The sequence below is a fragment of the Streptopelia decaocto genome (genome assembly GCF_964273445.1).
Source record: "Streptopelia decaocto genome assembly, chromosome: 1".
Taxonomy (NCBI): Eukaryota; Metazoa; Chordata; class Aves; order Columbiformes; family Columbidae; genus Streptopelia; species Streptopelia decaocto.
The window spans coordinates 43988829-44006905 of NC_138663.1; the positions used below are offsets into that span (position 1 = coordinate 43988829).

The 18077-nt window shown below is 39.8% G+C and overlaps 1 protein-coding gene across 3 annotated transcripts in view; it reads left to right on the forward strand.

Annotated features, from left to right (window-relative positions):
• The window catches only part of BLTP3B (bridge-like lipid transfer protein family member 3B), a 60236-nt gene extending 56950 nt beyond the window's left edge, over positions 1-3286 (forward strand). For all 3 annotated transcript variants that reach the window (XM_082043477.1, XM_082043479.1, XM_082043480.1), the window contains exon 21: positions 551-3286. In XM_082043477.1, the coding sequence (XP_081899603.1) occupies positions 551-673 (123 nt within the window). In that variant the 3' untranslated portion in view covers positions 674-3286. The remainder of the gene's footprint in view (positions 1-550) is intronic.
• Positions 3287-18077: the final 14791 nt, after the last annotated feature.

An 18077-nucleotide genomic window follows, 5' to 3' on the forward strand; every position in this document is an offset into this window, starting at 1 on the left:
TTATAGTATGGCTCGGTACTTAGGCACGCAAAGTAAATTCAATACCACTTTTAAAATAGATTAATAATGCACTACAGACTAATTCTCCTTCACATGAGGGAGTTTTATGACAGAGCAAGTCTCGTCCCCATCTCTTTCATCCCTGTACAACACAACTTCCAAAGAAAAAGGACTAGACTGTTAAGTCAGCCCCTTACTATCAATCATACCTGGATTTTGAATTGATGATGACACAACTCACGCATCAATTTGGCTCTTTTTTCCACTGGGTAAGAATCCATTCCGAGAGCTCAGAACCTGGTGTCATGTCTCCTCCCTTCCAGACTGGAAGCGGCGTAGCTAAAATGTTGGGTATCTTTGCGTTTTGAGGCAACTGCATCAACTCTTTCCACTTTCTACATTCACTGACTGGGAATCAGTCGCAACTGACTCAGCCCCAACAAACCTGCACTCAGCAATTAATGTGAGCACATGGAAAAGTTCTGTCATGGCAAAAGTTGACAGTGTGCAGGAATACTAATAATGCTCTTTTCTAACACCATCATTTCAGCTTATTGAAGAAAATGAATGTCTCAAACAGCAACTAGCCAAAGCCAAAATGGCCCTTGCTGAGGTCCAAATGGAAAAAGATGACCTGCTTCATCGGATAAAGAGGATGAACGTTGATCAGTAGGACACTGTTCTGTTGGTGCAATGCATCAGCAACAGAACTTCAGGTGATGGTGGCATCTAAAATACTGTTTGTGAATTGCTGGAAGCCATGGTTATTTTTCTTGGTCACAAAGTTTTTAATTACGAACAAAATGTTTGTGAACTAGTTACTTTTCTGAAATTACCATTAAAACACTGTAACTTTTTTCAGCCCATTTTAAACTGAAATGACTTTGGAAGAAAATCTGTTCATACTGTAGTTTGTTAATTTACTGAAGAAAGAAATCATATCATCTACTTTTAATATTATCAAAGGAGATGTTATTTTTAAAATGTTTTGTGAAAAAGGGATGGCTTAGCAATGACAGAAGTTGCCTAGGTGCATAACTGAGTAAAAAGTACCATCCCTCATTAACAAACTGTACCTCTGTTTGTTAAGATTATGTTGTTTTATTATTACCAGAAGGTATCTATAGAGGAGGTTACGTTTGCACTATGATGATATGGGCTAGATTCTCTAGAATAGTATAGTTACTGAAAATCAAGATACGAGCCCTAAACTGGCCCTAAATTCAGTGTAATTTGCCCAGAGAGGATTTTAAAATCAATCCTCTGGTGCTATAGATTTCCGTATCCTTTCTCCATGCGCTCTCCTAAAATACCACAGTAAATGCTGGAGAATTTAAGTAAGAGGGCATACTACTGGGCTTTCCTTCTGCGTGAAAGTCCGCTGTGTCTGTACAGCTGATGTAATTTAGACATTTACACTTTTTCTTCTCCTCTCTCTGTGACGAGGACACAGCCCCGCACTAGGATGCAGCCCTCTGGGAGAGGTGAGCTTTGAGCCATTTTGCCTGCGTGTCTGATTTCTGTACAACTCATCAGACATGCCCGAGGATGCAGTCCAATGTATTTAAACATGTGATGTCAATGCTTGTGAGAGGGGGCTAAATCCTACAGGGATTCATTAATTGTATATTGTTTTTTTGATAAAAAAGCTGTAGAGAATCGTTTAATTACCCAATGAAATTGTGAGATTACATGAAATGTAATTACACAATTTAAATCATGGGTGATTTGTACAAATCGAACAATAATTTTCAACTAAAAACTGGTACAAATGAATAAATAAAAAAGCACAACGCTGTAAAATAGAGAATATAAGAGTGTGCTTCTAAACAGTTTAGGAAACAACATACGAAAACATACTTGCCTGTAAGAGATTGTTTTTGCTAGAAGTAAAAATGACTGAATAATTTAACTAGCGACCTTGAATCTGACAACTGAAAATCTTTTAATTGCTACCACAATTGTTTCTGCTCCATGGGATGTTTGAGGGAAGTTTTGTTTGTAGATATGCAGACAAATCTCAGAAAGTATTTAGTATCCTGTGGTTTGACTTTGCATATTCAGGCTGTCAAACTAATTTTAATTAAAAGGGTTTTCATTAAAACTTTTTGGAGGACACATAACTTATGCTGCTGAAAATAGCTATTGAAAGTATGCAGATTTTAATCAAGAACTCCATGGAAGAACTAGTTCAGGCACTATTTTAAAGCCTGCCTTACGAAATCTTAGTTGAAACTCCCTCCAATGCCCATGGAAATTTTTATCTTATTATTCTGAATAAGATGAAAAATACACACACAACTGTTTCTAATAGAGAAACTAAATATTTATATTTCAGAAGGTATTTAAGACAACACAGTATTAAATATGGGTAGTCCAGTTTCACACAAATATCATGTCAGATTCAGGGGAGGAATTCTTCTCAACTGGTTTAATACTGATTGGTACTATTAAACTCAGTAATTCTAACTCAGTTTATCCCTGCCAAGATGTAGTTAGAATTATTCTGAAGAAAGGAATGTATAGAGTGCTTAGTAGCATGTTGCTAGAATAATATGTTCAGAATTGTTTAATTTTTAAAAAGAAATAAACAGCAATATCAAACGCCTGTCCTTATTACTGCACAAGCAAGTGCCTGCTGCTTTTGACAAACCACAAACCAAACCCAAAGCAACAACCCAAACCAGCTCTTCTCAGCACAGATGTGGAAATTCAGGATGTCACTTTCGTGCACTTCATTATGACTGAATACATTTCCACTTCATGGCAGGGGACCATTCAGAAGAGATGGTTGTGCTTGGTTGTGGACTTGACATTTACTAGGAGAGATAGTGCTGTGTCACTCTGAAACAAGTTTTGCGATTGAAAAATGCAGAGAGAGTGTTAGTTTATTAATGTTGGAAAGTATGAATTTGAACTAAGCCTTAATAGGTTAGCCTAAAAATAGTGATTAGAGGCCTCAGATTAAATAAAAAGGTTTAATTCATTCTCAGGGCTCTGCTGGTGTTCAAAACCTCCTTAAACCTTGGACAGGAAATGGGTGCCATCAGTAGAGCCTCTTGAATGAATCACACCTTTTACTCTGCAGAGAACTAAATGGAACAGAGTCTGGAGAACTTTGATGTATACAGAATACTGACTCTAGAAGCCTTAGAGGCAAACTGTTACCAACTTTTATTTTACATTTTCTGTGGAAATTTTAACTGGTTTACAGATGAGCTTAACACTCACTCAGCTTGTTTAGAAATACTGGTTTAATGTCTAATAAAGCTTTCAAGTCAGCTCACCTAGAAGAGGCTGTGCCCTTGCCCAGGCAAGGTCATTGAATCATTCTGGCATCCACTGTTCCAGTTCTTACAGTAACTCTAACATTTTTGGTAAGCACCAATTTTAAATCAAAATTATGTGGCCTTACAGAATTATCTATAAAAGGCCTGTTGGAAAGGCAGCTCCGCATAGATCATGCCCGTTCTCTGATGTCCCTGCTCCAGCTTCATGAGAGCAGCTACTCCAGTCCCTGGATCAAACCCACCATGGCAGCTGGCACAGGGGACCACGGTACTGGCTGGGAGGAAACTGCATTTCCTTTTTGTTACCTGAGTCCATTATTTCCTGGTTGCATTAGCCATGTCTGTTTGTACACTCTCTCCCCAAGGAATTGACTTGGAGTCTTAAACTGAGATCATAGTTCATCTCTAAAGAATAAAAGCTAGCTACAGAACAATTCCTAAGTCTGACATGATAGTGGTTACCTTTTTATTCATAAGAAATGTAAAGGGAATGTGATAATAAAGGTAAAGACTTGATCAAGCATCTACAATTCCAAGAATACAAAATGTGCAAATGTATTGCAGAAGCAAGCTCCTTGCAGTGACTAGATTTCAGGTAAGTAACAATGGAGAAAATGGTTTCTATATTAAAAATGTGCTTCTATCGATCCAGTTCTTAAAACATTCATCACAAAATGCTTCAAGAAGATTTTTAAGCTCACTGTTGCTATCTCCAAATTGTAGAGAGTACTTCAGATTCCAGTTAAGCTGTTGATATAAATCAGTATCTTTTAATCTATTGTAGGAACAGAAAATGGCCTTGCTAATACTCTAAGTAGCGATGAAGTTGTGTATACTTGCTGTGAAATCCACTAATTCATCCCTCCCAGTAGGGAAATAAGTTTTCTGAGGGCCCTGCAACACAACTGTACCTTTGTTTTGTTTTGTTTCTTTCCTTCCAACCCATGCCTTTTGAAGCGCAGCCCCATTTCCTCAGCCTCAGTGAAGATACCTGTCCCTGTGAAGCTGGTAGCAGGCTTTGGAGTGCTTGAAGCATCTCTCTAGTGTATTCAGGCAAATGCTTGGCTTCCAGCAGTGCAGGCAACCTGCAATGAGCTGCACTCCCTTCAGCTTTGTGGCAGTGTACCGCCTGGTCTTGTATTGCTTCTTAATGACATGGAATCTGAAAGCATGAGCAGCATAAAGATCATGTGAAGCGGTATTTAGGTATGCCAAAAATGTATAGTGAGAGGCTAGGAATAGTGGTCGTGTGCTGGAGAAACAAAGCTCTGTTTCTCAATCCAATTAAGGAAAAGCATAAATCTGAATAGAAGCTGCATAGTTACAGGTCTTTCTATGTCTTTTTAGCATTCTTATATAAAAACTTTAAAACCTCACATTTCTAAAATTATTTTACTCTTTGAAATTTGTTTTAGTGAATTAATTTAATTTGATGGTCTCCTCATTGCATGTAGAGGCCCAAACTTGCTGTCACTTCAGTGATTATGGATTTGTACAGGTTTCAAGCAGTTGAAACTGCTTCATGAATGTAAGCAAGGGTTAGACATTGTGTCTTTTGTTACTAATTAAAATCTGCTTATTTGCTATTATGTATCTTGGATATAAAAAATCAGAACAATTTTAAAGATGAAAGGTATTGTTGAAACACTTTAATATTTAAAAAATATTTTTGCAACTTTCAGCTTCTCAAATCCTATAGAATGTCTCCCAAGTATGTGTCACACTACTTGCCAGCTGAAACAAGGTGCAGCAAGTGAATCTTCAAAAGTCAGCTAAGCTCTTGATAGCCTGTGTTCTTTCCCAAAATAACTGGAAGCTTCTGCAGCATGAAGAGATGAATCTCACATTGCCAGCTACTTACATGGATAAATATTAGCTTTGTTAAAAGGTCATTTTGGTTTTATCCATCATTGCCCAAGCTGTACCTAACCAGTTACCTTAAAGTATCAGTGTTTTGTTATTTCTTCGCTGTTCTTCTAGGTTAGAGTATGCTTGAAACCACCACAATTTGTTGTTTAGGGGGATTGGACTAGATGATCTTTTGAGGTCCCTTCCAATCCCAAACATACTGTGATACTGTGAAGTATTTGAAACATTTGGAAGACAGGCATGCACACATGAGCACTTCAGAAGTGCTCGCCTGAGCCAGTAAGTGTGGAATAAAAAATAAGCCCCTAAACAGCTTATCTGTGGAACATATCTGCATGTCTTCATGTTGTTGGCAAACCTCAATACACCATTACCATGAGAGGTGCAACTGTATCTCACTGTGATTATATTGCTCTAGTAACTGTTGAGGCTTTTGAGCACTGGAAAATACTCTTGCAGTGAGAATTACCATATTGAAGGCTATGGTGGTTCACGGTTTACTAATAAGAAAAACAGTGCTTAAGCATTTCTCAGAATTAGGATTTTTTCAGGCATTCTCAGACAGGGAATGGAAGATGGTTGGACTAGATGATCTTTCGAGGTCACTTCCAATCCCTGACATTCTGTGATTGTGTGGCGGCGAGCGGGAGCCCCCGCAGGAGGCACCGCTAGATGGCACGGCGAGCAGGCGCTCGGCCCTTCGTCTCCCCCGGGTGCCCGCACGTCTTGTTTCTGACTCATGAACAGTCTCATTAAACTAGGAAATGTCAAGATACAATTTGGAGTTCTTATAAACTTTTGATGATTAATTTCATAATATGATTTTACATCAGGCTGGGTTTCACTTTTAATTTAGATAGCTTATCTTTGTTTCTGCTGCCGCCTTTATGGCATATTAATTTTTTCCTCTTTTAAATAAATCATAGGAACTGCCTGAACATTGTTAGAAGAAAGGCTCTCTTCTCCTTTTTAGGTTTAAATAAATTCTAAAAGCATGTTTTTATACATATTGTCCCTTTTATAGTAAAATGTTTATGATATTTGTAGTGCTTCATCATTATCTGTTAAAAGTTTAGGAAATGGTTCTGGTTTTCCTGTCATTACATAGGTGAACAACTCCACCTTGATATCAGTTTATTTGTTCCATTTCCATGCTAGCTAGAAAAACCTCTGATTTTAATTCTACTATTTTTTTTTAAAAAAAGGAGCATATATAGAGAGAGGATTCCTACACTTCTTTGTGAATAACCAAATGTAATCCTTTACAAATGCTTACCTTACCCACCTTCACCTGATGGTAATCTAACAAGATAGTCTATATCAACGCTATGGTGTGTGGTAAGTGATCTGGAGTAATCTCTTTTTATGTCGTGTTTGGCTTTTCAAAAGCTTACAGGCAGAATGACTAAGCAAAGAGGAAAGCAATCTATATAAAATCTACTGTAGGAATAGGGTCACTTTATTTTTGTCAAAGAGAAAATAGCATAGAAAGCAGATGTCTTTTCATTCCTCTGGAATCCCGATGTGACTTGTTCCTTCCACTTACTTTAAAATTTTATTTCTAATAAGACACTGCAATTCAGGATAGGTACGATGGAGAGGGTTTTTTTAAGGCGATGCAATGCCACATACTAGAACATGTTGCAGAATTTGGCAAGATACTGGACACCAAGACAATCAGAGCCACTTACCTGAACTTAACTTGGTGTAGAAATTAGGCCTCTTGGGTCAAACTTAGCAGGAGGAATCCCAAAAAATCATTTGTATCTAAAACTAAGACTCAATGCATGCTTGAAAACACATACTCACCAAAAAAAGTTACTTACATATTTCCTGTGTACTTAAAAATATATATGCAACGGTTTTCTTTAAAAATTATAAAAAATGTTGTGTCTCCAGAATTTTATTTCTTATCCAGGGATAATGTAAGAAACAGTCACTGATAAATTCTCTAAATCAGTATGACAGCTATTAGCTTTAACTGGATCTTGAGTCCTTCCAAAACACCAACAGCTGGCAACATGTAACTCTCATGGAAAACTGCAAGTTCCCAACACCTGTTGATCTGATGATGTATCTGGGAGCGGTCATGACCTGAACAATGAGGTTCTTAAACCTTCCTTTGTAATTATCTGAAGCATTTTCAGCTTATGCAACAGGAAGGCATGCCTTTGAAGTCATAATGTTAAGATTTAAACAGACTCCTTGAAGTGGGACTTGACAAAATATTTCAAGAAGCAAAGACAATGTAGAGTTAATCTCTTTTGACTTTCCATTATGCAAAACATGTCCCTTATTTAGCTACTGTAAGTCACTGCTGTCAGGAAAGAGGGAAAAGGGAGGGTATTTGAAGGAAGTAGGGAAAACAATGCACTAGAACAAATTTTGGGCACCTTATTCACAACAACTTGTTCCCATCAGGCTGAATAGTTGTCATGTTTAATGTCATTACGGCTCCCTTTAAATCTACAGCTGCTGGAGTCAAAAGCAAGATTTTTACCTAGCATAAATTAGTCAGATACAGCCAGTAACAGATTATTTTTTTTCCTTCCCCATCTGTTGATAGAAACTTGTACATGGAGCAACACCATACTGTATGTAGTAGCTGGCTGCTAAGGACAAGCACTGCCATTTAGAGTGCCACTGCCATAATCTCCCACTTTGCTGATGTGCCTTCACTTTAATGACACTTGGAAACTTCTTATACCAATTGGGAGAACTTGCATTAAGTGAGATTTCTGAATAACGGGATAGTTAGATACTGTGAGATCTCATCAGCAGTATGGTTCCTGACATCCATCAGAAAAAGGCCTGCCAGAAGAATTGGAGACTGAAGCACTGGAGGTGAAGTTACTGGCTGAAGTTACAACTGAAGCCACACTTAAAAAAGGATGAGGCAGAGCTGTAACTGAAACATGTCCCGAGCACGATGTACATTTTCACTACAACCATCCTAACAGAGTAATCATCCTTGTGAGAAACATGAAGTGATACCAAAGAACAGAAAGAAGTAGAAAAGAGAGAATTATTTTGAAAGGAAGTTTAAAAATTGAGACAAGAGAGAAATGCCCAATAAATGAAAGACATGCTGAGTAATCAGTCAGGTGGGATGAGTGTTTAGATACCACAAAGACATGTATGCACAATGTACATTAGATCAGGTACCTTACAAAATGTACCAAAAGATTACCTGGAAAAGATTATTTGATGTAAAAACAGTCCTACCTGAAACAAAAGAAACTGATTTGGGTTCTACAGCAAATCTGAATTGTTGTTTCCTTACTAAGATGGTCATAGTGGAGGAAACCGGCTTATAAAAAGGTATTGGGCTAATGCAAGGCAGTGTCTTTACTAGAGTATCACTCAGAGAAGCAGTAGTTTGATGTAAAGCTAACATCAAAATAAAAGTGGGTGTCCCATATTTTGCTGTTCCAATTTTTAAAATGTTTTATTGTACCTTCACTATGAAAAGGGATGATGTTATAAAATATTAGTGTCATAGATGCTCACTAATTTGCCATTACAAAACCTATTTTCAAGAATCTACCATGCTTGGCAGGTTCAGAGGTGTGAAGGGAGAAACAGATGTAAGAAAAAATTGATCACAGTAGTTATCAGGTTTATGTTACTTAAGAATTTTCCTACTTGAATTACTCATCCCACTTTAGTTATTCACCCTGCTTTAATACAGTTTAATACACTCTTTTTACACTGCATCTCTTTATTGGAGAGAGATCTTTTTAGCTCCAATTTGTGGTGTACTAAATTATTTGATTAAAGATTACTTTGCATTAATTATTGCATATTTTTCTAGGCTGATGCCAGCCTATTTGCATATCTGTAGCAGAGCATGTCTCTGTACTCTCTATCCTCTTAACAAAATATGAAAATAGAACATATATCACTAATAGCTGTACCAGTTTTCTTCCTATGGAAAAGAATCCAAAATTTAATTGCTAAATGTGTTTTGCTGAATCAGCTCTAGTTAGAAGAGTGTCACAGATATACTGGTATCCTTGTAATCCTGCCTGGCTACCTTTGCCACTGATGCTCTGGTGTAGGTCAACACACTATTGTGGTGTTCAAGCATATATCTTTTATATATACACATAAATGTGTGTTTCTGCCTCTGAGCTCTTAGCTTTAATTTAGCTACTGAATTAAAATTAGTAGGGCTTTTTGCCTGGCGTCCATAGTCACCTTCGTTTCAGATAAATAATGAGTGTAAATCAAATGAATTGGCTGGTTTCACCATAGGCTTTACCAATTATTATTTTTGACCAAAATCTATTGTATTGTCTGAAGGCTGAACATGAGAGTTGTCACATTAGCAAACAAATTACTCATGCTAATATTTTCCTCTGTAATCCAGTTACACAAGAGATAAATGAGATTTAGAAATTCCCTGCACAACCACGTCCTCTCACGCAAAAAGCAATAACTTTCATCCCTAGGCAGTACAGGACTAGCTTTCAAATTTTAATAAACGCTCTAGAATGTTATTTTGCGGGGCTTGGAGAAGTAATTAAGAATGAAGAACCTTTTTACTGTCGGACTATTTGAATAAAGTACGTCAGGGGCCTAATCTTGCGCTGGGAGCAAAGTATCAGCTTCACAAAATCACTATCTCTGACAAATTTGGTATTAATGTTCCTCTCGGCAGACAGAAGAAGCACCCGTAACATCAGAATCCCTGTGCAGTTGTACATGTACTGTACAAAAACATAATAAACAATACTGTGTATTTAAATTTACATATAAAGGCTACATTAAACTATGGTCTTAAACAAGGCAGTATCCCAAGTCTAGATAGATTAGTGAGATGATGAGCAAAGCTTACATACCTATTGCGTGTGCTGCGTTACTATCAGTGTGCACACATAGGTCGCAGTCTCCGTGCTAGCAGGTAATTCATCAGAATAAGAGCACGTGCAACCAAGCATTATACAAAGCAACCCTAAGCATATCCTAAATTAAAGTATTTGAATGGTTTGTGCCTGTGCCCTGACGATTTCATTATATTTCCCTAGTTCTTGTTTAGGAAAAAATAATGGATAATGGTTTTGTATTCACCTTTTCCATACCACTTACGATTTTATATGCTATCTTCCTATGGTTACCATTTTTTTAAAGCGGAAGTGGCCTAGTCTATTTAGGCTATATGAAGGCTGTACTATACATCTGATCATACTTCTTCACTGTATCTTGCTTAGTTCTGATATAATCTTTTTGAGACAGGACAAACACAATGGCTTTATACATTGACATAATGATGCTCATTTCCTTTGCTAATAATTCCCAATGATTTTATTTGCCATTTTGATTACCACATAGTATTAACGGACAATTTCTTAGAAATATCCCAAGTAACTTGAGATTACAGAGATGTAACAGCAGTTTGGGGATTGTAGAAGGGGAATGCAAAATCTCCCTCCTATGCTGCAACAGAGAATTACTTTCTTTTGTCGGTGTTGAATTCCACCTCCTATTTTACTATTTCCTAGAACAATGCCATGATGTGCTTTTTCATACACAGTTGTAGTTCGAACTGTTCTGAAAACCTATTGTTTCCTTAGCAAATTTTTCTTTCTTCACTTTATATAGTCTTCAGAAACTATGAGTTTGCTGGACAGTGCAGGCCCTAGGAGAGATCTCTACACAGCTTTCCTGACAACCTCTTACCCTTGTGAAAACTAGACGTTCTTCCATTTTATCTTCCCTCCTTTAACCATTTGTCCATTCACAAGAGAATTGTCCCTCTTTCTCAGTAACAGTTTAGTTTCTTTGAAAGTGTTCAGTAAGGACCTTGTCCAAAGCTTTCTGGAAAGCTAAATACAGTTTCTTGATTGAGTTGCCATTTTCCACATGCTCTTTGACTCCTTCAGAGAACTCTAATAGATACATAAGACATGACCTGCGTCTCCAAAGGCTGTACAGAATCTTCACATTTCTATGTAGCCAGATATCTACCAATTTGCCAGGCACAGAAATCAGACTCATTAGTTCTCCAAATCCCGCTTCAAGCCCCTTGAAAGTTTTTAGCATCACATTTGCTGCCTTCTACTCATCTAATACCAAGGCAAACTGAAACACTAGTTCACACCTCGCCCTTATAATTTCCTAAGTGTTACATCTGAGGTTTCTTCAGACTCTTTGGGGAATTTAATCTGGTTAAGGCAAGTATTTATTGATTTGTTTCAAAAAAACTTTTCTTATGGGACTGTAACTTGAGTTAACTCCCTGGGCTTGACCTGTAAATAAAGGCCATAGTAGTTGAAAGGACAACCACTTTTTCACCACAGGTAAGTTATGTTCACTCAAAAAGAAATGGGCCAGATCCAAGAATCCAGTGAAAAGTTAGCTAGCTGCATCATTTGTGTTAAGAATAACTATCAAAGTTAGAACTTGAAAAGATTTGGTAAATTATAGCTAGTAAGAAAACCAGTGGAAGATAGTTCTTCATTGTATATTTGAAAGTGCTATATCCTTTTGTTTTGTTTTGTTTTGTTTTAGTTGTGGGTTTTTTTTGTTGTCATGTGTGTGTGGTGGGGTTTTTTGTTTGTGGTTTTTGTTTGGTTGGCTGGGTTTTTTGTTTTGCTGGGGTTTTTTGTTTGTTTATTTTTGGTTTTGAGTGCTGTGTGTTCTTTTGGTTCCACGTTAATTCCCCTGCAACATTAATCATATATTTGTCTTTGCCCTTCAAATGTTTTCCTATTATTCCTAGTTGTATCAACCTCTTATTGCCCAGCTCTCAGTCTGAGATTTATACCTTTTAAACACATATAGACAGTTCTGAGCCTTCCCTGATTATTACCCAAATATATTCTGTTTTCTTCTGTGTGCACGATACATTTCCATTAATCACTCTCACTTTCAGACCCAATGAGGTCTGAAGCCATGTGTTGCAGAGCAGCACAGTTGGAATTTCAAATTCATTCTGCCTTATTGGCCATCACAATGTTTGTTCACAAGCATAAACATAGCTGAAGGATGTACGATGCACAAGTGTTTGCTCAACCATTTCTGTTAATCCTGAGGAGTCATTTACTGCTGTATATTCCTATGTAACAGTTGCTATTAGTAGAGACACAAACAGAATGGAAACCACTGGCAGAATACCTCTAGCTGTGCTATTGCTTTGCAGTGCACAAGGTCCCCTGTGGCACCATTCCTGTCTGCTACTGTCCAAGAGCCAAGGGGAACAGTTGTGCACAATTTTAACAGCTGTCTCTACTCCCCATTGTGGTCCCTCATCACTAGCGTGTTTCCGCTGAGATTTCTCTATGATCCTTCTTTCAGACAGTCAAAATCTGACATGCAGACAATGTTGTACATAACTTAAAGGGAAGACAAGAAGGGGAAAATATTTTAAAGTCTGAAAGGGGTTGCAATGTATCCAAGGTAGAAACGAGTTATTTTTATTGCAACAAGCAGTATATTGAGCAGTGCAGGCAAAGCTTTAATACTGTATTGTATTTGTCAGCACATACTGGACATGGCCATCTAATTAGCATGCTGCTCCTACCTACTTGTATTCACATTTCATTCTGCATTTATCTCTAATGCATGAAAAACAGTCTTAGGCATATTTTGATAGCAAACTGATGTAAACCTATGACAGAGCAGAAGGATTGGATGAATAATTATACTGCTAATCCCACCTGCTGTCACACAAGAAATACATGTAAAGAAATGTATAGACATACCAGTTAATCTTAGCATCTGCCATCAGAGCAAAATTGCAATTGCACTGGAAATGGCACAGCAGATTTGACTTACTGTCAGTGCTATCCCATCACTGTTTTCTGGAGGCTCAGCTCTCCAGCACAGATACAACCTGCAGCCAGGATGTACTTGAGACTTCTGAGCAGCAGGATATCACAGCCCCTTGGGGAATGCAGCATGTTTCCCATGGTACATCTGGATGACTCTGTAGGTCAGGGTCTGGGTGACAGAATAATAGTTGAAGTTCTTGCTCTTCTTCTGTATGTTCAGAGCCCCGTGAGAAAGACTTAGTGAGGTCAGTCAGTGCAAGCATTGAGACAGTGTCTTGCTGCTGTGCAACGTCATTGAGCGATTGTTTCCTTGTGTGTTCTTTTCCATTACAAATTTACACCATGACAACATGCCTCAAAGCAAGTAAGTGTTTACAGAAAATGCGACCTAGTCAGAATTGTACAGTCAGAGGTAGGATTGTTGTGGATAAATCATCAAAAACGGCTTTTCCCTCACCTGTCACTTCAGCTTCTACTCAGTCTGGTAAGTCCAAGCATTCCTGTGTTCTTTTGAAACCATAGTGCTCTTGGTGTTTTTATATTCCTCGTAAGTTAGGTTTAGTACCCTCGGTTTCTAGCATTTTCTTTCACAGTGGAAGAAGGATGCAAGTTCTTTTGCGTTTCTTAGTGGTGAGAGCTAAACTAAGCAGAATGTGAGTATTATGGCATGTCCCAATTATCTAAACTGAGGATCTGTCTGCCGTGTCCATCTGCCTTCTGTCACCGAGCGTCTTGGTTTCACCCTAATGGGGATTCAGGACATGATGGGCATTCAACCCCAGCCTTAAGAGTTCAGCTGTGCTCCTGGGACCTCCACTTCAAACTTAGCCTCTGAGCCTGATGTTTAGATACCTCCTAGATGAGCAGGGCAAACACAAAGCTAGACATGATTGTTTGAAGTTCACTCTGTCTTTTTTTACACTCTTTGTATACTATAAAGAGTAAAAGACACTATCAAGCCTGAAAAACTCCTGTCACCCAGGTGCATGAGAAACAGCACTTTCTCTCAGGCACTTTGCAACCTCTGTCCCTAACTTACCATGGGGCTACGAAAATGAAAATAATTAGGCCTATTTAATGCTAATTTTTTTTCTCGCTGTCAAGCTGATCTGATGTTTTATTCTAGCATTTTGAGCTCTATCTCGGAATATCCCTCAGAATTTGTAATAGGGATCTTAGACCTTCCTTATATCTTTACATGAGAGAATTGATAATAGACTGTTCTGAAATATGATGTTAATACATTTGCTGTTCTACACAGCTATTTTTAATGTCACAGATTTGGTGGTTTTTCTCAATATTTGCAACTCAGTTTTTCGTATCCCTTCTATGCTTCTGCTTGAAAACAGAGAGAGGAAAGTCAGAGAATGTTAGGAAGCACCCATTTAATTGGCCTTTAAGTAAGGGAGGCTGCAGGAGGAAGAAATCAAGAAGTTGTCACCCTGAAATGAGAACAAAGACAAGTGATAGTTGCATTGTAAAAACATTAAGGAAATTCCTTGCTTATTACAGTCAGTCTCAGTCCTTTCAAATGACAAACGAGTTAAAGAATTTCTAGGTAGGCTAACTACTTTCTCTGGTATTTTAGAAAATGGAAGAAAACAGAATGCAAGGCATATGTTGTGTTAAGAGAAATTTTAAGATTGAAGGTGTGATGCCACTTAGACACTGACAGCTGCAGTGGTCATAACTGAAAATGTCTTCACAAATACTAAAATCACAGAATGAAAATTCTGCTGTGGTATGGAACAGCACTGCTCAAAAGGCACACAATGGTTTGAAAGAACTCTTGTCTGTTTTACAAATGATTTTTCTCATCTGTAACTGCTTCAAATTATATGGTTATGTTTCTACTTTCTATGTTTAGTTAACATATTTATCATACATAGAATTTTTAACACTCCACAGTGAGTGTTGTCCCAATATTACCAGGAACAAATAATGTAAGGCATCTAAAAACACCTGATCTAATAGGTTTGACCATTTACATTCAACTCGGTCTTCGTATGATGTGGCGTTTTTTTCTTCTTTCTTAGTACAGTCTACTATCGATTTCACCTCTGGAAACAGACCAAGCCATGTTCTGAATTCTTTGCTTCAGTAGTCCTTAGAGTTTATCTATGTTTAAACCTCCCTTTTTACTTTTCGAATTCATTGAATAACTGTTTTCTGCTCTATTTGCTAACAAAACTAAATCCCCTGTTTGGCCTTTGCAGTTTTGTTGGGCACTAGGCCGATGTGTTTACTAGGGTGTCTTTTGAGCCTTGCTACATTCATAAAATCCTTCTGAATTTGCTGGCTACTGCATACATCTGCTCCATTGATATTTCTATCCTGATTCTCTGTACTGTTCTTCAACAGCTTTCTGGATGATCTTTTCAATTAGAGCAGAGTCTTGAGATTTTATTTTCCCCAAGAAGAATTATGTAACATTTATACTGAGTCATATTTGCCATCTGCTGATCCAACCACATAAACATTCCAAATTCTTAAAAACCTGAGTTTTCCTTAGTATCTGCTTCTTATCTAATCTTTCACAAATGCGCAGGTTTACGCACACACCCTAGCATTACAATTAGCTCTTCACAGAATACTGACACCTCTTCAGAAGCTCTCAGAAAACTTGAAGAAATCTATTCATGCAGAGGATACACGTGAGAGCGTATTTATCAGGCAATGCATGTGATCGCATACAAAATCAAATGCAAAGCAGAAATAAAGGGAAATTATGGCTGCCTTAACAGAGGACATTGATTCAGAATGCAGGGGTATTCTTAGTTTACGGCTAACTTCTTTGGAACTAGTTAATGCTCAAGTGGCTGTTAACAAGACATAGAACTTTTAACTCCAGCTTTAAATTACTGTTTTCCACTGTGACTCTGCTGTGACTACAGACTTAAACTGAAAATCTTAATTCCTGTGACTATACATTTATTTATTTAAACTATAATGAAACACTTGTGATCACAGAATCAGACTTTAAAATTGCTATTTATATCAGACTCTCACAATCAGAAAGACTATAGAGTCTCTCCACCAACTAATTTTATGCCAATGCTCAATTCCATGTCTTGTTGACAATATTGGAGAAGGCAAAATTTCACATTCTGGAAATGCCAAACTATGTAAATTAAATTTTCTAGATTAAAAGAAAAAAAAAAAGGCAAAACCCCCACACCACCACTACCAAAAAAACCCCACAAACAAACAAAAAGCAACCCAAAACCAAACAAAAAAAACACACACAAACCCCAGGTGGTTTTGGTTTTGCTTTGTTTTGGTTTTGTTGTTTGTTTTCCCTACAGACAACTATATTGGAACAATAGGTCTCCATTATGATGCTATTTTTTTTCCTTTGTAAGAAAAAAATCTGATCCCAGAAAGAAGTATCTCTTGATTTTCAGAGGTTAAACTTGTTTTATTAGCCAAGAAAAATATGAAAACACCTGTAAAACTGTTACTGACGTGCACTAAACCCAACCATTTGTGAAATCAACAAGGATCTTACCATTGACTTGAACGTACCATAGGTCTGGAGTAATTAACACCCTTCCTGAAAGCATAACGTTAAAATCCCGCCTACCACAATGTTATTTTGCCATTGCTGTGCTTTACATCTTGTAAGCACAGTTCGTGGCAGAATGCCGCTGATCTTACTGGGGGAACGGTAAAGGGTCTTAACTTATTTGCCTGTTGCACCTATGGTTCTACCTACACAAATTATTAAACTAAAACAGGAACATGGGGCTGTAATTTTCACATATGCACGGTATCAGATGGTGCATTAAACAAGGATGTCCGTATGAGCTGGCCAGCACTGAATATTTTCAGCATAGCTTTCAAGAACCCAAAAAGCTGTAAGGAACGATTAATATTGCTGCCTGGAAAAATCCTACAATTCAAAAGGTTACACGTTTGAAACCCGTAACAAAACCAGGAGCACCAGACTAGATGTGACACCAAATACACTCAGTTACACCTCTCATCCCTTGAAACATTGAAAAGCCACAATCCTGGCGTTTGGTGGGTGTGAACAGTCCCCGCCTGCCTCATTCGCCAAGCCAGCAACTCAGTTCTGCTCCTGACCTCAGCGGGACCCGGATTTTCCTTTTTGTCTACCCCGGTTTGCTCAACGAAGCGGACTCGGATGCGCGCTGGAGTGTCCCTCCGTGTCCTCGGAGGGGGTTAAATCCTCGTTCGCCGCGGTCCTCTCAACGCCACCCCACCCGCTCCTATTTGGCCTCAGGGCGATGTGCCTCAGCTCCCACCTCCGACCTGCCCGCGCCCCTCCGTAACGCACCCCCGCGCGGGCCAGCGCGGCCTCGCCCCTTGCCGCACCCAGGGGCGCGCGCAGCCTCCTCAGCAGCGGGAGGACCCCCCCTCACCATCGCCCTCCGCCGCCCTGGCCCCGGTGCCAGGTCCCTCCCTTCCCCTTCCGCAGCGCGAGGAGGCGCCAGCTCCCCGGCGCTGCCCCGGAGCACCTGCGGCCGCCCCGCAGAGCGCTCCCGCCGCCGGGGCCGAGGGCAGCGCACCTGGCGGGGCGGGCACCGCCCCCCGCGCGCGCGCGCTCCCGGCCCGCAGCAACGGCCGGCGCGCGGCACCGCAGTGATGCGCGAGGCGCGGCCGTTACCGAGGGGCGGGCGGGGCGGGGTGGGGGGGTGCGCACCCCGCCTGAGCAGCCACTGAGCGAGCGCCAGCCGCGTCTCCCCAGCAACCGGGCTGGCAAGTCAGGGCTGCGCCTCCTCCCTCCGTCCCTCCCTTCCTCTGCCCGTCCGTGAGGGTCGCTATCCCCCTCTGCCCGGCCGGCCACGGCCACGGGGGCTGCCCGCTCCCCACGCCCCGTCCTCCAGGCCGGGGCTCGGGGTGTGTGCACGGGAGTGGGGGGGGAGATTCTTTATTGGCCTCGTTCTCCCCCCCCTCCGCCTTCTCTTCCACACTCCACCCAGAAATGATCCAGTGAAACTAGGAGGAGGTGATTCTCCTCCTCCCTCCTGCTGCTGCTCCTGCTGGTCTGGAAGGGACTGCAGGAATCTCTGCCGTGCTCTGCTCTGAGGCAGGGGCTGGGGAGGGGGCAGAGGGGGCTGCTGTGGCCCGGGCTGCGGCTCCCCCGGCGGGGTGCGCGGGGGCTGCTCGGTTCCCGACC